This window comes from Mauremys reevesii, linkage group 7 (genome assembly GCF_016161935.1).
Source record: "Mauremys reevesii isolate NIE-2019 linkage group 7, ASM1616193v1, whole genome shotgun sequence".
In the NCBI taxonomy this organism is placed as follows: domain Eukaryota; kingdom Metazoa; phylum Chordata; order Testudines; family Geoemydidae; genus Mauremys; species Mauremys reevesii.
The window spans coordinates 93,879,621-93,897,543 of NC_052629.1; the positions used below are offsets into that span (position 1 = coordinate 93,879,621).

The 17,923-nt window shown below is 60.8% G+C and overlaps 1 protein-coding gene across 1 annotated transcript; it reads left to right on the forward strand.

The window, feature by feature from the left end:
- Positions 1-2,511: 2,511 nt before the first annotated feature.
- Positions 2,512-16,531, forward strand: MAP3K11 (mitogen-activated protein kinase kinase kinase 11). The gene is made up of 10 exons (XM_039482306.1): positions 2,512-3,693; positions 8,418-8,598; positions 8,768-8,916; positions 9,125-9,300; positions 9,868-10,108; positions 10,677-10,790; positions 12,534-12,675; positions 13,010-13,101; positions 13,958-14,518; positions 14,770-16,531. The coding sequence occupies exons 1-10, from the start codon at positions 3,003-3,005 to the stop codon at positions 15,237-15,239; spliced, it is 2,817 nt and encodes a 938-aa protein (XP_039338240.1). The 5' UTR covers positions 2,512-3,002; the 3' UTR covers positions 15,240-16,531.
- Positions 16,532-17,923: the final 1,392 nt, after the last annotated feature.

Consider the following 17,923-nt stretch of genomic DNA (forward strand, 5'->3'; position numbering starts at 1 on the left):
GCAACTGCTCCCCAAGGTAGATACAGGATGGTGAACTCCGCATGCGCATGGTCTGGGCGTTCGCTCGCGCGCTCTCTAGGTCTTAATTTCTATTGGACTGGGTAGTTTGATCGACATTTTACTCCCCCAATAAGAATTGAAGAAGGGTTAAAGGGGTGTGTTGGGGGCGCGAATGCTCCCTAACCAAATAATAGGCTAGAGAAGAAGAGGGTGGGGGTGGTGAGTAGGGGAGCTGAGCTTTACCACTCTGGGCTTCCGGGTGTCTGCCCGCCCATGGGGCCCGGTTAGCTGGGCACTGGCAGTCCCCATGGGGCTGAATTTGGAAGGATAGCCCAGGCTGTGGTAATGTCCATCCTGTCTCCCTACTAGGTTTCCAGGGGGTGTTTCACAGGGGATGATCTTCACTGCTGTTTCATCAGGATCCCAGGCTCCTGGACAGGACCTGGGGCTCTGATGGGCACTGGCTGCCCCAGATGTATGGGGCCCTCAGACAATAATCTGTGACACCGAGTTGGATGCTTGAGTTCTTTTCCCCATCACAGGCTGTCAGTGGAGCTTGAACAACTCCACCCAGGCCTCCAGGCACCATCCTCAAAGCTACACGTGTCACTCTGTTAGCCAGCAGCAGTAGTAGGCTAGTATTCCATACAGGGCTTCTCTTGTGTATTGGAGGTAGAAAACTGGGTCAGAGTGAGTGGGGTTAGGAATAAGCAGGGTGCATACCCCTTATCCTCTCCCCCTTGCTGAGGGGAAGTAAATGGAGTGATGCCCAAGGATCAGGCCCCAATAGGAAGCAATGAGCATTGACAGTTAATGATTATTTATTATATGAATTGCAAAAGCTTTCTGCGCAGACACAATGTGAGTGACAGTCCCTGATCCAAAGAGCTCACAGTCTAAATAGTGTGAGGGAAAGGACTCAGCTAGGGTCCCACAGCAGACCAATGTCAGAATAAAAAATAGAACCCAGGAGTCCTGAGTCCCAGTCAAGGGCTGTCACCATGGGGTTGACGTCAATACAGTGCCCAGTGCAATGGGGGCTCTGATCTTGGTTAAGGTTTATACAGTGCCTGGCACAACATGGCCCTAATTTCAGTAAGGGTCTGTGCAGCATCCAGTTGGAGAGGGGCTGTGATATCTGTCAGAGTCTGCCCAGCACTATCATAATACACACTAACAATCTGAGGCAGTCCTTGCCCCAGAAAGCTTACCATGGTCCAGCAGTCAGGAAACCAAGAATATTTCCCCAAATCCTTTAGAAAATGGTCATGGGACTAAGCCATTCCCAAGGGAACTGCTGACTTTAGTGGGGATGGGTTTATGCATCTGGTAGTGAGTACCCACACAACAGTTCCTGGCTGGGAACAGCCTCTGGGGAAGCTTACTGCATTGAAGCCCAATTTGTCTACTGCTATGAGGAAGCTCACAGCTTGGGAGTTCCAAGCACTACGGGAGGGGGGGGAGCTTGCAGTGCCAGAGCCCCCACCTGGGCACTGCTATGTGGGAGTTCCTGGCTGGGCAGCTCCGAAGGGGAGCTCACTTTTGCTACCACCCAGAAAAGCAAATTCGGAACAACTCATGAATGAGCAAAGAGTCAGGAGAGTAATGACTGAGGAGCCCAGACATTGTCTCCCAGCTCCCCCTGTTTTAATCACTATACCCTACTTCCTCCCAGAGCTGGGGCTAGAACCCAGGTGTCTTGGCTCACAGCTCCCCCAGCCTAACTCACTCCGCTGCTGCTCCCAGAGCTAGGAAGAGAACCCAGGCGTCCTGGCTCCGAGCCCCTCCCCCCACTCTAGTCGGACTCCTGAACTGTGTCTCCGCTCTTGTTCCTTTTCCTTTGTCCCGGTAACAATGTGACCCGCTCCGCCTTCCTGGTCCCAGACTCCACCCCAGAGCCTGTGCGGGGCGGGGGGACGGGCCAGGCCAGCGGGCGCTGCACTGGGGGAGCCGGAGCACACCCCGGGAGAGACGGAGAGACCGGGCCGCCGCCGCGGACGATCGATCTTTGCGCCCGGAGCCCGCTGGCTTCCTGTGGGTGCCTGGGGTGGCCAGCGACCGAGGGGCAGAGGCATTTCCCACGCCCGGACTGGCCGGGACCCTGCCCGAGAGACGCCCCCAGGAGCGGCGGCTTCCAGACGGGGAACTTCTCCAGCCGAGGCATTTCCTCCTCGCTCTACCGCGGCTTGGGACAGAGCTCGGGCCGGGCCAGCTGGAGGGAGCGGGCTCTGGGCTGGGCAGGGCGCGGGGAGCCGGGGCCTTTGGGTGCTTGGAGATCGCCGGGTCCGTAGCTAGATCGGAGTAGAGGACCCTGCAGGCAGAGGGGCACTTCTGTGGCCCTGGGGGGATAGGCTGTAGGGGGCAATCCTGGTCCCTCTGGGAGGGCAGAGTGTAGGGGACTATCCTAGCCCCTGTGGAGGGGGGCAGACTGTAGGGGTTATCCTGGTCCCTGTGGGGGGGAACAGGCGGTAGGGGGGTGATCCTAGCCCCTGGGGGTGGGGGGCGGGCTGTAGAGGGTGATCCTGATCCCTGTGGAAGGGGCAGGGTGTAGGGGGCTATCCTAGCCCCTGTGGAGGGGGGCAGTCTTTAGGGGATTATCCTGGTCCCTGTGGGGGGGAGCAGGCTATAGGGGGTGATCCCACCCCTTGTGAGGGGGAATAGACCGGAGAGAACAAGTCTGTGCCCCCCAGAGAGGGAGGGGGGGAATAGACTGCCAGGGATGATCGTGGCCCCCGACAGGCGGAATAGATTGTAACTGGGATGATCCTGCCCCAGCAAGGTGGGGATTAAACTGTAGGGGCCAATCCTGGTTCCCAGATGGAAGGGGACTCCTGTAAGTGTGCGGGTTTCCCAGCCCCATAACCACCCTGCTCCCGTGAGACCCCTGTGAGCTGGGACCCCCAGGCTGGCCTTGCAGCACCTCTCTGGGAAGATGCCCGTGCCGTGAAGGGCCACATTTGGGCAGGGTCTCACTAGAGGCTGCCCCCAGCCTCTGACCCAGGATGGAGCCACTGAAGAACCTGCTGCGGAAGGGCGCATGGGCGCCGGAGCGGAGTGGCGGGGCGGCCTACACCAACCCGGTGTGGACGGCACTCTTCGACTACGAGGCGGCAAGCAGCGACGAGCTCAGCCTGCGCCAGGGGGACCGCGTGGAGGTGCTGTCATGGGATGCCACCGTGTCTGGTGATGAAGGCTGGTGGGCAGGCCGAGTGCGGAGCCAGGTGGGCATCTTCCCCTCCAGCTACGTCTCCTTGCAGCCAGTTGGCTATGGCGAGGCTCCAGTTCACGCTGACTTCCGGGAGCTGCGGCTGGAGGAGGTGATTGGAGTGGGGGGCTTCGGCAAGGTGTACCGCGGCAGCTGGAAGGGCGAGCTGGTGGCGGTGAAGGCAGCGCGCCAGGACCCGGATGAGGACATCAGTGCTACAGCAGAGAGCGTGCGCCAGGAGGCCCGGCTCTTCGCCATGCTGCGCCACCCCAACATCATTACCCTCAAGGCCGTCTGCCTGCAGGAGCCCAACCTGTGCCTAGTGATGGAGTACGCTGCTGGGGGCCCACTCAGCCGTGCCCTGGCCGGGCGCAGGATCCCTCCCCATGTGCTGGTGGACTGGGCGGTGCAGATTGCCAGGGGCATGCAGTACCTACACTGCGGGGCCATCGTACCTGTCATCCACCGCGACCTCAAGTCCAACAACAGTGAGTGTCACTCTGCCCCATGGGATCCCTCCAGCTCCATTGGTGTCCCTCAAATCCGACCTGCAGGCAGTGGCAGAATAGCCATTTGGCCAATGGCGCCTGTGCCCGGGGCCCTGGTCAATTGGGTGTCCCCTTGAAAAATGGGCAGCCCGTGCCCCGATTAACTCTGCCTTCCTGGCACTCCTGCGAGGGAAGGCCCCTGCATCCCAACCCCGCTCCCCAGCAAGAGCGCTGGAAGGGGGGCAGGGCAAGCCCCCGCACCCTGACCCCATTTCCCTGGCAGGAGCACCGGGAGGGGGTGGGGAGACTGCAGGCATAAGGGGGGGAGGGGCCCCCACTTGCTTTGGCCCAGGGCCCCACAAACCCCTAATCTGCCTCTGCCTGCAGCCTGCACAGGATCCCCCCAGGTCCACTGGTGTACCTCAATCCCGACCTGCAGCCTCCTGCTATCCCAGCCCTGCCCCCCTTTCTTCATCTCTCACACAGCTCAGCTGGTGCATCTGAGTTCTGACCTCAGTGACCCTGGGCAGCAGGAAGTGATGACAGTTGTGGGACCTTAGAAAAATGTTTGATTTTAACATGGACATAAAATGCAGGGGGTGGGGAATGGGATTTAGGCTTTGGCACTCCCAGGGGCACTGGCTCCCATCTAGCCCCAGGGTTGGGGACTTGCTGGCTCAGGGGGTTCCACTGGATTGAATGAGATACCAGGAGCGTTAGGGCATGTCTACACTGCGATAAAACACCACTGCACAGCCACAGCTGGTCCGGCTCAGCTGACTTGGGCTCGCCAGGGTCTCAGAGTCTGGGCTACAGCTCGAGCCCGAGCCCGAGCCCAAACGTCTATACTGCAATTGTACAGCCCCACAGCCCAAGCCAGGTCAGCAGAGCCAGGCTCAGACTCAGTGCTGTGCAGTGTAGACAGTGTAGACGTCCCTTTAGAGGCTTGAACAGTGAGGGAGCCTGGGGCCAGACTGGGCTTGATTAGGAAGAGTGGAGGTGAATGATTAGAGCAGGGGAGGCCGAGAATCTATCCCCGGCTATGGGAGGGGAGTGGGGCCTAGTGGTAAGAGCAGGGGTGGGGTTAGAAGCCAGGACTCCTGGGTTCTATCCCTGTTCCTACCTAATAAATAATGAACTGGTTAAGTGGAAGGTTGAGGTCATGACTTTTGCCCTGGTTGACCCCGTTCCTGTTAGGATCCCACTGGCTCTTAAGGAGCTGATTGGCTGGCGCTGCCTTGGCCTAGGCCACCATTGAGTTCCCAGCATGCCCTGCTGCAGGGGATGGGCAGGCGGGGGCTGTGGCTTGTGTGGTGCCTGGTTCAGCGCTCCTGCAGCACTGGGAGGAGCTGGGGCAGGCAGCTGGGGCTAGAAAGGGTCATGAGGTGGGGCGTGGGGGTGGCGAGACTGAGGGGGACTGGACACATGTTGGCGGGAGGGTACAGGGACACATACCAGCTGCCCCTTGTGCTTGTGCCTGGTGGGAGGCACAGGCTCACAGCTGGCTCTGTACAAATGGCCCCTCCCAGGCTGACTCCCCAGGTTCCCGCCCCTTTCCAGGGCTGCAGCCAACCCCCAAGGCAGGGGTGGCCTTCCTCAGGGACTGGGAGAGGGCAGCATTGGGGCGCAGGCTGAGATTGGGACCCTCGGGAGCTGGTTGCTATACAGATCATGAGCCCCCCAACTGAGATCAGGGCCCCATGGGGCTGGACTCCACACAGCCCCTGACACCCACCCCGATTGAGATCAGGGCCCTGTGGGGCCAGACGCTGCACAGACCCCCAACCGAGATTGAGGTCCTGTTGGGCCGGGCACTGCACACACCCAGAGTGAGAGAATCTCTGCCCCTAAGAGTGCACAGTTTGAATTGGCTAAAGGGTGGGAGAGGAAACTGAGGCACTGGGGAAGGAAAGGGACTTACCCAAGATCAGAGGCAGAGCCATAAATAGAACCCAAGAGTCCTGATGCCCAGCCCCCAGTGCTGTAACCACTAGCCCCAACTTCCTTCCCAGAGCTGAAATCAGTGTGGTTGGTGGTGGGTGCAATCATTAGCCCACACTGGGGGAGAGGGGAATGTGTAAGTCTCTATGACCCCCCCCCCCCGATACGGCTGGGGGGGGTGTCTGTCCCCAGTCTGAACCTCTCCCCCTCCCTGCCCATTTCCTGTCTTTCTAAATTACACTGGTTCCTGTCTGCCCAACTAGCTCTGGAACCGGCTCCACTGGAGGTGCCTGTAGCTGGGGCGGTGTTTGGAGGAGGGCAGTGCTGCCTATCCTGCCCCCACACAGTGAGGAACTCCCTTTAACGGGGGCCTGCCCTGCCCAAGGGGCAGTGTGGGCTTTGGGGGACACTGTGGGAGGGAGGACACTGCTTGGGCAGGGGTCTGGTATTGGAGTGGCTGAGAGGGACTGGGAAGGGAAGGCCACAGTATGGGGAAGAGAGACTAGGTGGGGGAGAAGAGTATTGGGGGGCTGTGGTGGGGACGTAGAGCACTGCAGCATGGCAGGATCCAATGTGGGGAGGTCACAGCATGGGGAAGAGGGATAAAATTGGAGGCTGTGGGGGAGGGGAGGAGTTATTGGGGTGGCTGTGGGGTGGGGGCTATTGGTGGACTGTGGTGGGGACTGGTTATTAGGGGATGCAGGCTGGGGAGGGGCATTGAATGGGGGCTGTGGTGGGCCTTGGGGGGCTGTGGTCTGGAAAGCAGATGGGGTGTGGGATGGGACAGTGGGGGCTGTGATCTGGGGGCCCCTGGGTGGGGGAGGGAGTATGGGGGGCTGCTGACAGGGGGACGTTGGAGCTGTTGTCCAGCCGTTCCTCCGGCCCCCAGCTGTGGGAGCGCCTGGCCTGGCCCAGGGCCTCCCTTCTCAGCTTCCTTCCGGCAGCTTCCTGCCCTGGTTTCCTGCCCCCCTCAGCTGGCAATGGTGTGGGGAGAAGAGAGAAAACAGCAGACAGGGAGGGAGTGTAAGTGCAGAGGACCCAGGAGAGGGGATGGCAGAGGTGAAAAGGGGAGGGACCCAGGGCTGGGGGATTCCAGCTCTGCTCTGGTGCCTGGGAAAGGCACCTATCTTGCTCTTCCCCCTCCCTCCTGGAGGGTCCCCATGGCTGTACTGGGGAGAAGGGAGGGAGGGAGGGAGGCAGTTACTGCAGCACGGGAGGGTGGAGCTGGTGGGGGCAGCACTAGGGGTGTGGCTGGGGGGAGCTGGCAGGGGCAGTGCTGGGGGTGTGGCTGAAGCGCTGGGGGGACTGGTGGGAGCAGCGCTGGGGGTGTGGCTGCAGTGCTGGGGGGGAGGTGGCGGGGGCAGTGCTGGGGGTGTGACTAACGTTGGGGGGGGACTGGTGGGGGCAGTGCTGGGGTTGTGGCTGTAGCTCTGTGGGGGACTGGCAGGGGCAGTGCTGGGGTGAGGCTGTCCCGCTGGGGGGAGGACTGGCGGGAGCAGCACTGGGGGTGGCTGCAGCGCCGTGGGGAGGAGCTGGTGGGGAAGGGCTGGGGTGTGGCTGCAGCACTGGGGATGTGGCTGCAGCACTAGGGGAGCTGGCGGGGGCAGTGCTGGGGTGTAGCTATAGCACTAGGGGTGCTGGCGGGGCAGCGCTGGGGAGAGCTGGCAGGGGCAGTGCTGGGGATGTGGCTGCAGCACTGGGGGAGCTGGTGGGGGCAGCGCTGGGGGTGTGGCTGTAGCACTAAGGGGTAAGCTGGCGGGAGCAGGGCTGGGGTGTGTGGCTGCAGCGCTGGGGGAGAGCTGGCAGGGGCAGCGCTGGGGGTGTGGCTATAGTGTTGGGGGGGCAGGCCGGGGCAGTGCTGGGGGTGTGGCTATAGCACTAGGGGGTGCTGGCGGGGGCAGCGCTGGGGGAGAGCTGGCAGGGGCAGCGCTGGGGGTGTGGCTGTAGCACTAGGGGAGAGCTGGCTGGGCCGTCGGGGGAGAGCTGGCAGGGGGCAGTGATGGGGGCAAATGGTGGAGGGCAGCACTAGGGGTGTGGCTGCAGCTGGCGGGGAGCTGGTGGGGGTAGCACTGGGAGTGTGGCTGCAGCATTGGGGGGAGCTGGTGGGGGCAGCACTGGGGGTGTGTCTGCAGCATTGGGGGGGGGGACTGGTGGAGGCAGAAGACAAAGCACTAATTCTCCAGCCAGCCGTGCACAATGGGCCGCTTAGTGCAGCACAGTCCCAGGGAATGTTTCTCTTTCGCCTACGGGTCATGGGGCTACAGAGCCCAGCTGGGTGGAGCTGGATGCCAGGACTCCTGGGTTCTCTGTCCAATTCTGAGAGGCGAGTGCGGGCTAGTGGTTAGAGCAGGGGGGCTGGGAGTTGGGGCTCGTGAGTTCTATCCCCGGCTTTGCTACTGAGACTCTGTGCAGAGCTTGCCCAAGTCACTTCTCCCTGCCTCAGTTTCCCCAGCTATGACATGCTCTTGGGCCAGCTTTGCCAAGGAGCAGCTGCCGGTGATTCGTCCTCACTGGCACCTGCCTCAGCATAAACTAGTCCATGAGCCCTGGGAAAGGGGAAGTGATACTAGGCTTCTAATATAAGAGCTTGTATCTCAGGCTCTCTTCCTACAACAACAGAATCCCCAGAAAAAACGTCACAGGAAACGTGCTGCAAACAGCACATCAGCCATGGCTGGGAGGCCTTGGGGCCTGTCCCCTTTACGGGGTGTGGGCTCCGATATGTGGGACATTGCACCTTTCCCCTGCAGAGGCACTGACCCCTGTCTCTCTCACCCCTCAAGTCCTGCTGTCCCAGCGCATTGAAGAGGAGGACATGAACGGGAAGACGCTGAAGATCACAGACTTCGGGCTGGCGCGAGAATGGCACCGCACCACCAAGATGAGCGCAGCTGGCACCTACGCCTGGATGGCACCCGAGGTCATCAAGGCCTCCACCTTCTCCAAGGGCAGCGACATCTGGAGGTGAGCACTCACAGGCCAGCCAGGATGCCTGGGTTCCATCCTAGCACTGTGCGGGGAGGGGGTCTAATGTCCATTTTCCTCTTTCCTGTCCCTCCTTGGGTTACCATGGGGATGAGGGATGCTGGGGATGGTCTCTCTTCCCCCCCACTAACGCTCTCTCCCCTCCCAGCTATGGTGTGCTGCTGTGGGAGCTGCTGACTGGGGAAGTCCCGTACCGCGGCATCGACGGGCTGGCTGTGGCCTATGGCGTCGCCGTCAACAAGCTGACGCTGCCTATCCCCTCCACCTGCCCCCAGCCCTTCGCCCAGCTCATGGCAGGTAAGGGCAGGGAGGGAGTCAGGACCCCTGTTCTATCCCAGCTCTGGGAGGGGTGTGAGGCCTAGTGGGTAGAGAGACAGCAGGACCTGTGTCTCACCAGAGCCAGATCCTGGGTGGCTGGGCAGTCTGAGTGAGGCAGAGTTTGCCCCACCCCCCGATGGATGAGACAGACCCTGACATGTCCTGTTCCCCTGCTCCCTGCCCCCAGAGTGCTGGGACCAGGACCCCCATGGGCGGCCCAGCTTCGACTCCATCCTGGCCCAGCTGACGGCACTGGAGGCCCAGGTGCTAGAGGAGATGCCCCAGGACTCCTTCCACTCCATGCAGGATGACTGGAAGCTGGAGATCCAGGGCATGTTTGATGAGCTCCGAGCCAAGGAAAAGGTACAGCTCCCCCATTCCCCCTTCAGCCCAGCCTCCTGCTCCCCACTGAGCCCCCACGGCCTGGCCTCCCCTCAACCCCCACAGCCCAATCTCCCACTCCCTACTCAGGCCCCGCACTCCCCACTGAACCTCTGCAGCCCAGCCCCCCCCAGCCTCTGCAGCCCAGTCCCCTCCTCAACCCCTCTTTCCACGCAGCCCCGCCCCCCCACTCCCTACTGAGTCCCCAAAGTCCATCCCCCCCACTCAGCCCCTACAGCCTGGTCCCCACTCCCCACTGTGCCCCCGCAGCCAGGCCCCCCCACACCCCCCAAAGCCCAGCCCCCTCCTAATTCTCCCCTTCCCACTCAGCCCCCACAGCCTTGGCTCCTACTCCTTACTGAGCCTCCCCACTGAGCCCCCTGACTGTTCCCCACAGCCTGGCATTTCCATTTCCCACTGAGCCTCCCTCCCTGCTCTCTCACGCCCCCTAATGGTGCCCAGGGGCATTGCAGTCAGTGCTGCCAGCGAAGCGTGAGCCCCCTGCCCTCCCCACAGCGGTGCGGTGACCCCATCCTCACCCCACGGCAGGAGCTGCTGAGCCGGGAGGAGGAGCTGCAGCGGGCGGCGCTGGAGCAGAAGTCCCATGAGGAGTTCCTGCGGCAGCGGGAGCACCAGCTGGCTCAGTGGGAGCTGGAGGTGTTTGAGCGGGAGCTCACACTGCTCATCCAGCAGATGAACAAGGAGCCCCCCAATGTGAAGCGCAGGAAGGGCACTTTCAAGAGGAACAAGCTCAAGGGGCGGGACAGCGAGAGGATCAGCATGCCCCTCGGTACAGGCCTGGGCGCTGTGGGTTGGGACGCACCGGGAGAGCTGGAGGGACCCCAGGGCTGGGATGGCAGGGGTCTATGGGTTGGGATTGGGGGCACTAGCAGGGCTGAGGGCTCATAGCAGGAGGGCTGCTTCTCCATCCCTTGCTCTGAGTCCCCATTTCTCCCTCTGCCACCTTGCTCCCCTCCGTGGCCACATGCTCAGGCCACGCCCCACTCTGGGCTTTGGCTGGGAGTATGGAGGGCTCCAGGCTGTGGTTACTCAAAGCTAATTATCTTATTTACTCTCCTTTCCCAGCAGGGGCGGGTGCAGGTAATGCTGCTAACGGAGACACCCGGTGTAAATCTGGAGTGTCCGGGCAGACACCAGGGTGGAAACCTTCTGGAGAGCTGAGATCAGAATCTGACCCTAACCCCAGTGCAGTCAGGGGGGACTCCGGATTGACCCTGGGGAGCTGAGATCAGAATCCAGCCCTGACCCCAGTACAGTACAGTGATCTTTTGGGGGTGGTAACTCCGGGGGAGGGGCAGAGGGCTATTCTCACCTATCTCGTTCTCCCTGCCCCCTAGATTTCAAACACCGCATCACGGTGCAGGCCTCCCCCGGGCTGGACAAGAGGAAGAACGTCTTCGAGGTGGGGGCTGGAGGCTCCCCAACCTTCCCGCGCTTAAGAGCCATTCAGCGTGAGTGAGACGTTGCTGCTGTAAGGGGCCAGGAGCTGGATTAAGGCTCTGTGCTTGCACCGTGCCCCCCACCCTAGGGAATAGTGTCTTGGTGCTCCCCTGAACTTACACCCCACATGATGGAGTATCTGGTTGGGGAGGGAGAGCTGTGCTGTCACCACTTTCTGGCCAATCAGAGAGGGACAGGTGATCACATCATAAGTATTCACCCATGATGTCGTTTCCTTCTGGTCAGTCAGAGAAGCACAAACTATAATTAAGGCTATGATTATGTCTCGGAATCTGTGCCTTCCAGAACCTCCATGACATTTTCTGCTTCAGCCCCAGGGTCATGGGGCTGGAGCTGTCAGCCAGCGGGGACGCCAGAGCTCTCAGCTGCCGGGGCCCTGAAGCTCCAAGCTGTGGCGGGGACCCCCACGCACAGCTCCCAGCGGTGGGGGGCCTTGCAGCTCTGGGAGCATGCCCAGAGCTCCAGACTGCCAGAGCTCTGAGCTATAGCAGGGGTCTCCACAGATTTGAGTCACCATGGGCAGCCCCCGGAGCTCCCAGCCACCACAGGTGGCCTCCGGAGCTCCCACCCACCAGTCCTGGAGCGCCCAGCCGCTGTGAGTTGCAGCAGCGGTGGGTGCTGGACCTCCCCACTCCCCATTTTGTCAGAGTTATTTTTAGTAAAAATCGTGAATTTTTGTGTATTGCCCGTGACCTGTCTGTGACTTTTACTAAAAATTTCTGTGACAAAATCTTAGCCTTAACTGTGATGTGATAACTATGTGGCCACAATATAATTTTGTACAATAGGAGCCGCCACCAAGGGTCAGTTGCACAGAGTATAATGATCCATGGGTTGCTTTATATTCCCCCCTCTCGCCATACACACATACCCCTCCCCTCAGCATTTATTGGCCAGAATTAAATTACATCACTGCTGTGTCTTTAGCATGTCCATCTTTATGCTGATTGGATGGAGTGAAGTGACATCAGCTGTTGTTGGGTTTGATGACTCAACATGGTGTTGACCGGATGAAGGAGAACGACATCACAGGAAGTTGCTTGTGTTATCACTTCCTGTGATTAGCTCCAATTGGACCAGAGTAAATGACGCTGGGGGAAGAAGTTGGTGTGGGAGGATGCAGGGATTTGCTGTTCCATTGTGGTCTGTGTTTTGTGCTGATTGGCTGACAAAATGACATCACAGCTTATGACATCATTACACAACTTGATCAGAGAGAATTAAATTTTATCAGAGTATGTGACATCCAGGGCTGGCTTTAGGCCGTTTCCCCCGATTCCTGTGAATCGGGCCCCATGCCTCAGAGGGCCCCGCAGTGTCCGGAAGAGGGGCCCCGCAAGGTAAGCCCTGGAAGACAACTGCTGCCGAGGAAGGACTCTCCGACGAAGTGCCGCCGGAAACAGTGGCAACTGATTGAGCTGCCACCAAATTGCTGCCGCTATCTTTGGCAGCAGCTCAATCGCTGCCACTGTCTTCAGCGGCATTTCGGCGGCAGCTCTTTCGAATCTCTTGGGACTCCCTGGTCAGCAGGAAATGACATCACAAGCGATTATATGTGACATTACTTGTGCTTCTCTGATTGATCAGAAAGAAATGATGTCACGGGGGACATGCTGACATCACAAAATATTCACCCACGATGTCCTTTCTTTCTGACCAATGCTCTCCGTCCTGAGTAGGGGGGTCCGGCATGACATCATCCCCCACTGAACCATGTGTTTTTTCCCATGCAGTGGAGCCCGCTGAGAGCAGCAAGAGCTGGGGCAGACAGGCACCACGCCGCACAGATGAGGCCTGGAATGGGGAGCGCCGCCCTGGCAAGAACTGGGGTCCTGGATCCCCCAAGCCCTGGGAGGGCAGCACCCAAAATGGCAGGTAGGGGATGCTGCTTCCCCTCCCGCATACACCCTTCCTTTCCCCTCCCTAAGCCCCTCACCCTGGTGTTTGGGGTTGGGGGAGAAATCCTGGCTGCCCCCCATGATGACTAACTATAATATTAATAATGTTGAGACAGGTACTGAGATGGGAGCGAGGGCTCCTGGGTTCTTTCCCAGCTTGGGGAGGGGAGTGGGGTCTAGTGGGTTAGAGCAGGGGGGTTGTGAGTCAGGATTTCTGTGTCTCCGTTGCCCCTCCTCTAGCTGCTCCTCCTGGCTGCCCCCCCCCCCCTGTCCCTCTCAGGATTCTAACCCCCACACCCCATCCCCTGCAGAAGGAGGTCCCGGCCGGAGGAGACGACCTGGTACGTTGAGCCGGAGGAGCCCAATCCTGTGGAGCCGGCCCCACCCCAGCCTGCCCTGAACGGTGAGTCCCCGTGGGGGAGGGGACACAGGCTGGCTCTGGTGTCAGGCCCAGACTCCCCAGCCTGGGGAATTCAGCACCCAGACAGCGTCACTGCATGTACGAGAGGAGCTCCTGCTGACGTGCTGAGCACCACACGCTGCCCTCAACTGAGGTCAGGGCTGGACAGCACATGCTCCCCCTGCTGAGATCATGGCCCCCCTCGGGCCCGGCACCGCACAGACCCCCCGCAACTGTGATCAGGGGCCCCCTTGGGCCCGGCACCGCACAGACCCCCCTGGCTCTGATCAGGGGCCCCCTTGGGCCCGGCACCACACAGACCCCCCTGGCTGTGATCAGGAGCCCCCTTGGGCCCGGCACCGCACAGACCCCCCGCAGCTGTGATCAGGAGCCTCCTCGGGTCCGGCACCACACAGACCCCTCGCAGCTGTGATCAGGGGCCCCCTTGGGCCCGGCACCGCACAGACCCCCCGCAACTGTGATCAGGGGCCCCCTTGGGCCCGGCACCGCACAGATCCCCTGGCTGTGATCAGGAGCCCCCCTTGGGCCCGGCACCGCACAGACCCCCCGCAACTGTGATCAGGGGCCCCCTCAGGCCCGGCACTGCACCAACGCACAGAGAGACAATCCCTGGCCCAAAGAGCTCACAGTCTGAAAAGCTGAGTGTGTGTGAAGATGGATGGGGGCGGAGGAGGAGGGAGGAATGGATGCGAGGGATCTGTGGGAGGGTGAATGAATGGAGGGGAATTTGCTTGGGGGAATGGGACATGCTGGCTGTGTGTCCTGTTCCCTGCACTACCCTGGGCAGGGGATTCCCAGCATGGGCGTTGTTGCTTATGGCTCTGACCCTTCCTTGCAGGTGATGTCCCCTCTCTAGGCCCCAACGGGACCCAGGAATCCGAGGAGCAGCGGGCACCGGCTCCGGAGCGTATCAGCACCCCCAAACTCATCCAGAGAGCACTGCTGAGGGGCACAGCGCTGCTGGCCTCCCTTGGGCTGGGCCGGGACCTGTCACAGGCCCGACGGGAGGAGAAGGGGGAGCCCCCACCTGTGCCCACCCCCCCGCCTTCTCCTGAGCTCATCCGCTTCTCCCCCAAGGACACACACTGCCCTGCCCTGCTGGTGGAGCTGGACCAGGAGGGGCCAGCCCGGACACCAGGGTCCATGGAGGAGGACCAGGAGGGGCCGGCCCGGACGCCAGGGTCCACGGAGCAGGGCCAGGAGGGGCCGGCCTGGACACCAGGGTCCACGGAGCAGGGCCAGGAGGGGCCGGCCCGGACACCAGGGTCCACGGAGCTGCTCATCCATCTGCTCCCAGGCGGTGATAGAGGGTCCCTGACCCCCTTGTGGGGTCAGAGGTCACCAAAGAGCCCACGATGTGAGGAGGAGTGGAGTCCTGGCAGCAGGGCGGATAAGTGGGGTAAGTGGGGAGTGACGAAGATGCAGAGACTTTTCCCACTCAGGGGTGCTGGCTCCAACCCAGCTCCAGATGGGGGATGGGTTGAGTCAGGGGGATGGGGAATGGGGCCTTTCCCCTCTAGACGGTGCCGGCTCTGACCCAGCCCTAGGGCAGGGGACGGGCTCGTTCAGCTTGGGGGATGGGGTTTGGGTTTGGTCAGTAGGTGCCCACCCACATGTTGTTCTAACATCCCCTGTTCTCTCTCACCATAGGTGGGGCCCTCCCATCGCCCTCATCCCCCTGCAGCCCCCACTCACCACGCCCTTCCCCCCACACCAGCCTCATCTCCCGGCCCCGCCCCTCTCCTGTGCGCAGCCGCATCGACCCCTGGAGTTTTGTGTCAGCTGGGCCCCGTGCCTCCCCAGCCCAGTCCCCCCAGCCAGAGCCACGCCGGTGTCGGGCAGGGACTCCCGACTCCAGCAACCCCTTCATGACCTCTGACCCCTTCTTCCACCCCTCACCGGGACCTTTTGATTCGGAGACCTTCGACCCTTTTGCCTCGGCGCCCAGATTGACCGGTCTCTCCTGCCGCCTGGACCATGGCCAGCTCAGTCCTTACCCCTCGCCCCCTCCACGCCACTCCTCTGGCTTTCCTGCCCCTCTGGAGCAGACCAAAGAGACCCACCCGCTGCCATGGTGGGTGGCCAGATCCCCGCAGGAGGACAGCAGAGTCCCAAAGTGAAATGGGCGATACAGAAAGTCCTGGCCTCTTTGGACAGTTGCACACAGGAAGTCCTACAATGAAAATGGGCAATACTGGAAGTCTCACCCTCCTCAGACTTTGCATGGAGGAAGTTCCGCCCTCTTCAGACAATTGCACACTGGAAGTCCTGCCCTCCTCAAGTTCTGGGCACAGGAAATCCCATCTTGCATGGATCATTGTACCAGATACAAGGCTCAGGTTCGGGCGGTCTCTATGTTGGATGTTTGGGGAGCGGGGGGAGTTTTCACTATACACTGGAAAGGTGGGGGAGTTCTGGGGAGCTCCTGTGGGGTAACTGTGGCACCTCCCCCCGCCTTAAAGAAGAGACTAACAGGGGCTTGGACACCCTCTGAGCCTGGTGCCATGTTACACATGGTATGAGGTTGTCAGGTCTCTGCCAAACTCTCACCCTGGTCCTCAGAACCACTGCATAAGTAGTGATCACTGTTTGGGAGTGAAGGGCACTGGCAGATCTGGGGGAGCCCAGGGCTGGGATAGAAGGAGTGAGGGGCACTGACTCAGCCCATCTGTTTCATGAACACTAATAGTGGGCCCTCTCTGTTCCCAGCGTGGGGTTCTGGTGTCTGGGTTGGGGACCAGACACCCCTCCCACAAGGTAGCAGCCCCTTTTGCTGATAGCAGGGGGTGTCTTGGGGATATCTCGGGAGGGTGGGAGGACACTGTGAGGGGTCAATACGGCATCACCTCCCCTTGCTACATTCACGAGCACGGACTGGCTGCAGGTGAGCGTGCACTTTGTGTGCAAGTGTTGGTGTGCGTGCAAGGCTGGGAATGCTGTGTACTCAGGCGAGTGTGCAAAGCATCATGGGGTGCGCGTGTGTGCAGCTGCCCCAGTACCTTTGTGCTGGTATCTGTGGGTGCATGCAAAGCCGGAGGCATGGGAGCACGTGTGAGGGCTGGCCTGGGCGGGGCTGTACCCATACGTGAAGCTGGGCACGCTCGCCCATGCATGGGCTGGAGACAGGTGTGCTTGGGAGCAGCTGTGCCATCACCTGCACGTCCAGCGTGGGAGTCTGCTGCTTCCCTCCCACATCTGTGGGGTCTCCGTTAACTCTGTCCCTTCCTCCTGCTGTGAGTTTCTGCCATGGGGGGTGTGGGGGGGGAGGCAGGCCATGTCAATGCCCCCTGTAACTGCACCAAGACCCCAGGCTGGGGAGCAGCTGAACCTGGGGCTGCCTGTGGATTGAGACCAAATAAACTCCCAGCTGCCTCCAGCTGCTGCCTGCTGCTTCCATTCTTGCCCCTGCTTTGGTTCCATCTCCTCCCCCACCCCACCCCCGCAGCTCGCTGCACCCTCCCTCCCCGGGTTATGGTCTCAGAGCACCAGTAGGAGAATGGCCCCGCAGGGTGCACTGGGCCCAGGGCAGGCCCTTGAGAGGCTTGGCCACCTTTGCACAGCTGCCCGGTATGGGCGTTAGCCTAGCATGGGAGGGAGCAAATGTGGGTGTGCGAAGACCTCTGGGTGCAGAAAGGACTCGGCTGTGTGCATGCCCCTCGCATGCCTGCCTGCCGCAGTGCCAGTCACTGCTGCTTTACACTGACTGCCTTGTTCTCACGGCGGCCCTGGGTGCATGGTGCTATCCAGGGCACGTGGCTCTGGTGCCCGTGCGTGGGCATGCATGACTCTTGCAGGTGCCACTTTTTGCTCTTAGCTCCGTTCAGCCTGACCCCGACTCCAGCCCCAGGGAAGGTCAGGACACCAAAGCGGCTCGGCCCCATTTGCATGCCCATGCATGTGCATGCACCTGGCCCATGGAGGTGCCACGTGTGGCTTTGAACATCACTGGGGGCTCAGCACTGACCCAGGTACTCTGTGTGCCCACACTTGTGTGCGTACACACCTCACATTTACACATGCAGGTCACTGAGCACGGGGGGAAAAGGGGCACAAGTGACTGCTGCACACGTGTGCCAGCATGACCCTTTTACACAGTGATCTTCCCTGGGTGAGGGGATTCCGCCCACCCACCCCGAGCATCAGTGGGGCTGGAACTTCCCAGAGTGTCAGCAGCCGCAGCCTCCAGCCAAAGCGGGAATCTCCCAGAGCTGCTAGCCACTTGCGGGGGAGCAGCTGGGACTGTGTCCAGCAGGGGGCAAGAGAGACACACACAGAGCAGGGATCATTCTCCCCTGCGAGGAGATGGACACACACTCTCCCAGCTCACCCCTGACACATGCAGGTGTAGGGGGTACCTCCCCCTCCCCATGTACACACACTTCTGATGGGAGAAGCCCCCCCGCTCCCATGACCTATACAGGGGCCCAGCCCTGGCCTGAAGAGTTTCTGCCCCAGGGGGCATTTGGAGGATTGGAGCATGGGTAGAGAGGGGAAACCACTTCTGATTGCAAGAGATTGGTTGTGCTGCTATTATTTGTACTACTGTAGAACCAATACATTCCCCCCCCCAATTGAGATGGGGGCCAGGGGCTGCACAGACCCTCACTGAGAGCAGGGCCCCCATTGAGCTGGTTGCCACACAGACACACCCCCTCAGATCAGGCCCCCGTCGAGCCGGGAACTACACAGAGCCCCTGATTTATTTAGACTGTAAGGGATCACTGTGCTCAACTAGTCTGACCTCCCACATAGCATGGGCCATAGGACGTCCCTGCATGAGTTACTTCTTCTACCAGAGCAGCTC

Bases quoted from the DNA above. Each gene is read 5' to 3' on its own strand.
- MAP3K11 (XM_039482306.1), top strand. From the start codon at position 3,003: ATGGAGCCACTGAAGAACCTGCTGCGGAAGGGCGCATGGGCGCCGGAG. The intron at 10,791-12,533 runs GTGAGTGAGACG...TTTCCCATGCAG, and splicing joins GCGCTTAAGAGCCATTCAGC to TGGAGCCCGCTGAGAGCAGC. The intron at 12,676-13,009 runs GTAGGGGATGCT...CATCCCCTGCAG, and splicing joins GGCAGCACCCAAAATGGCAG to AAGGAGGTCCCGGCCGGAGG.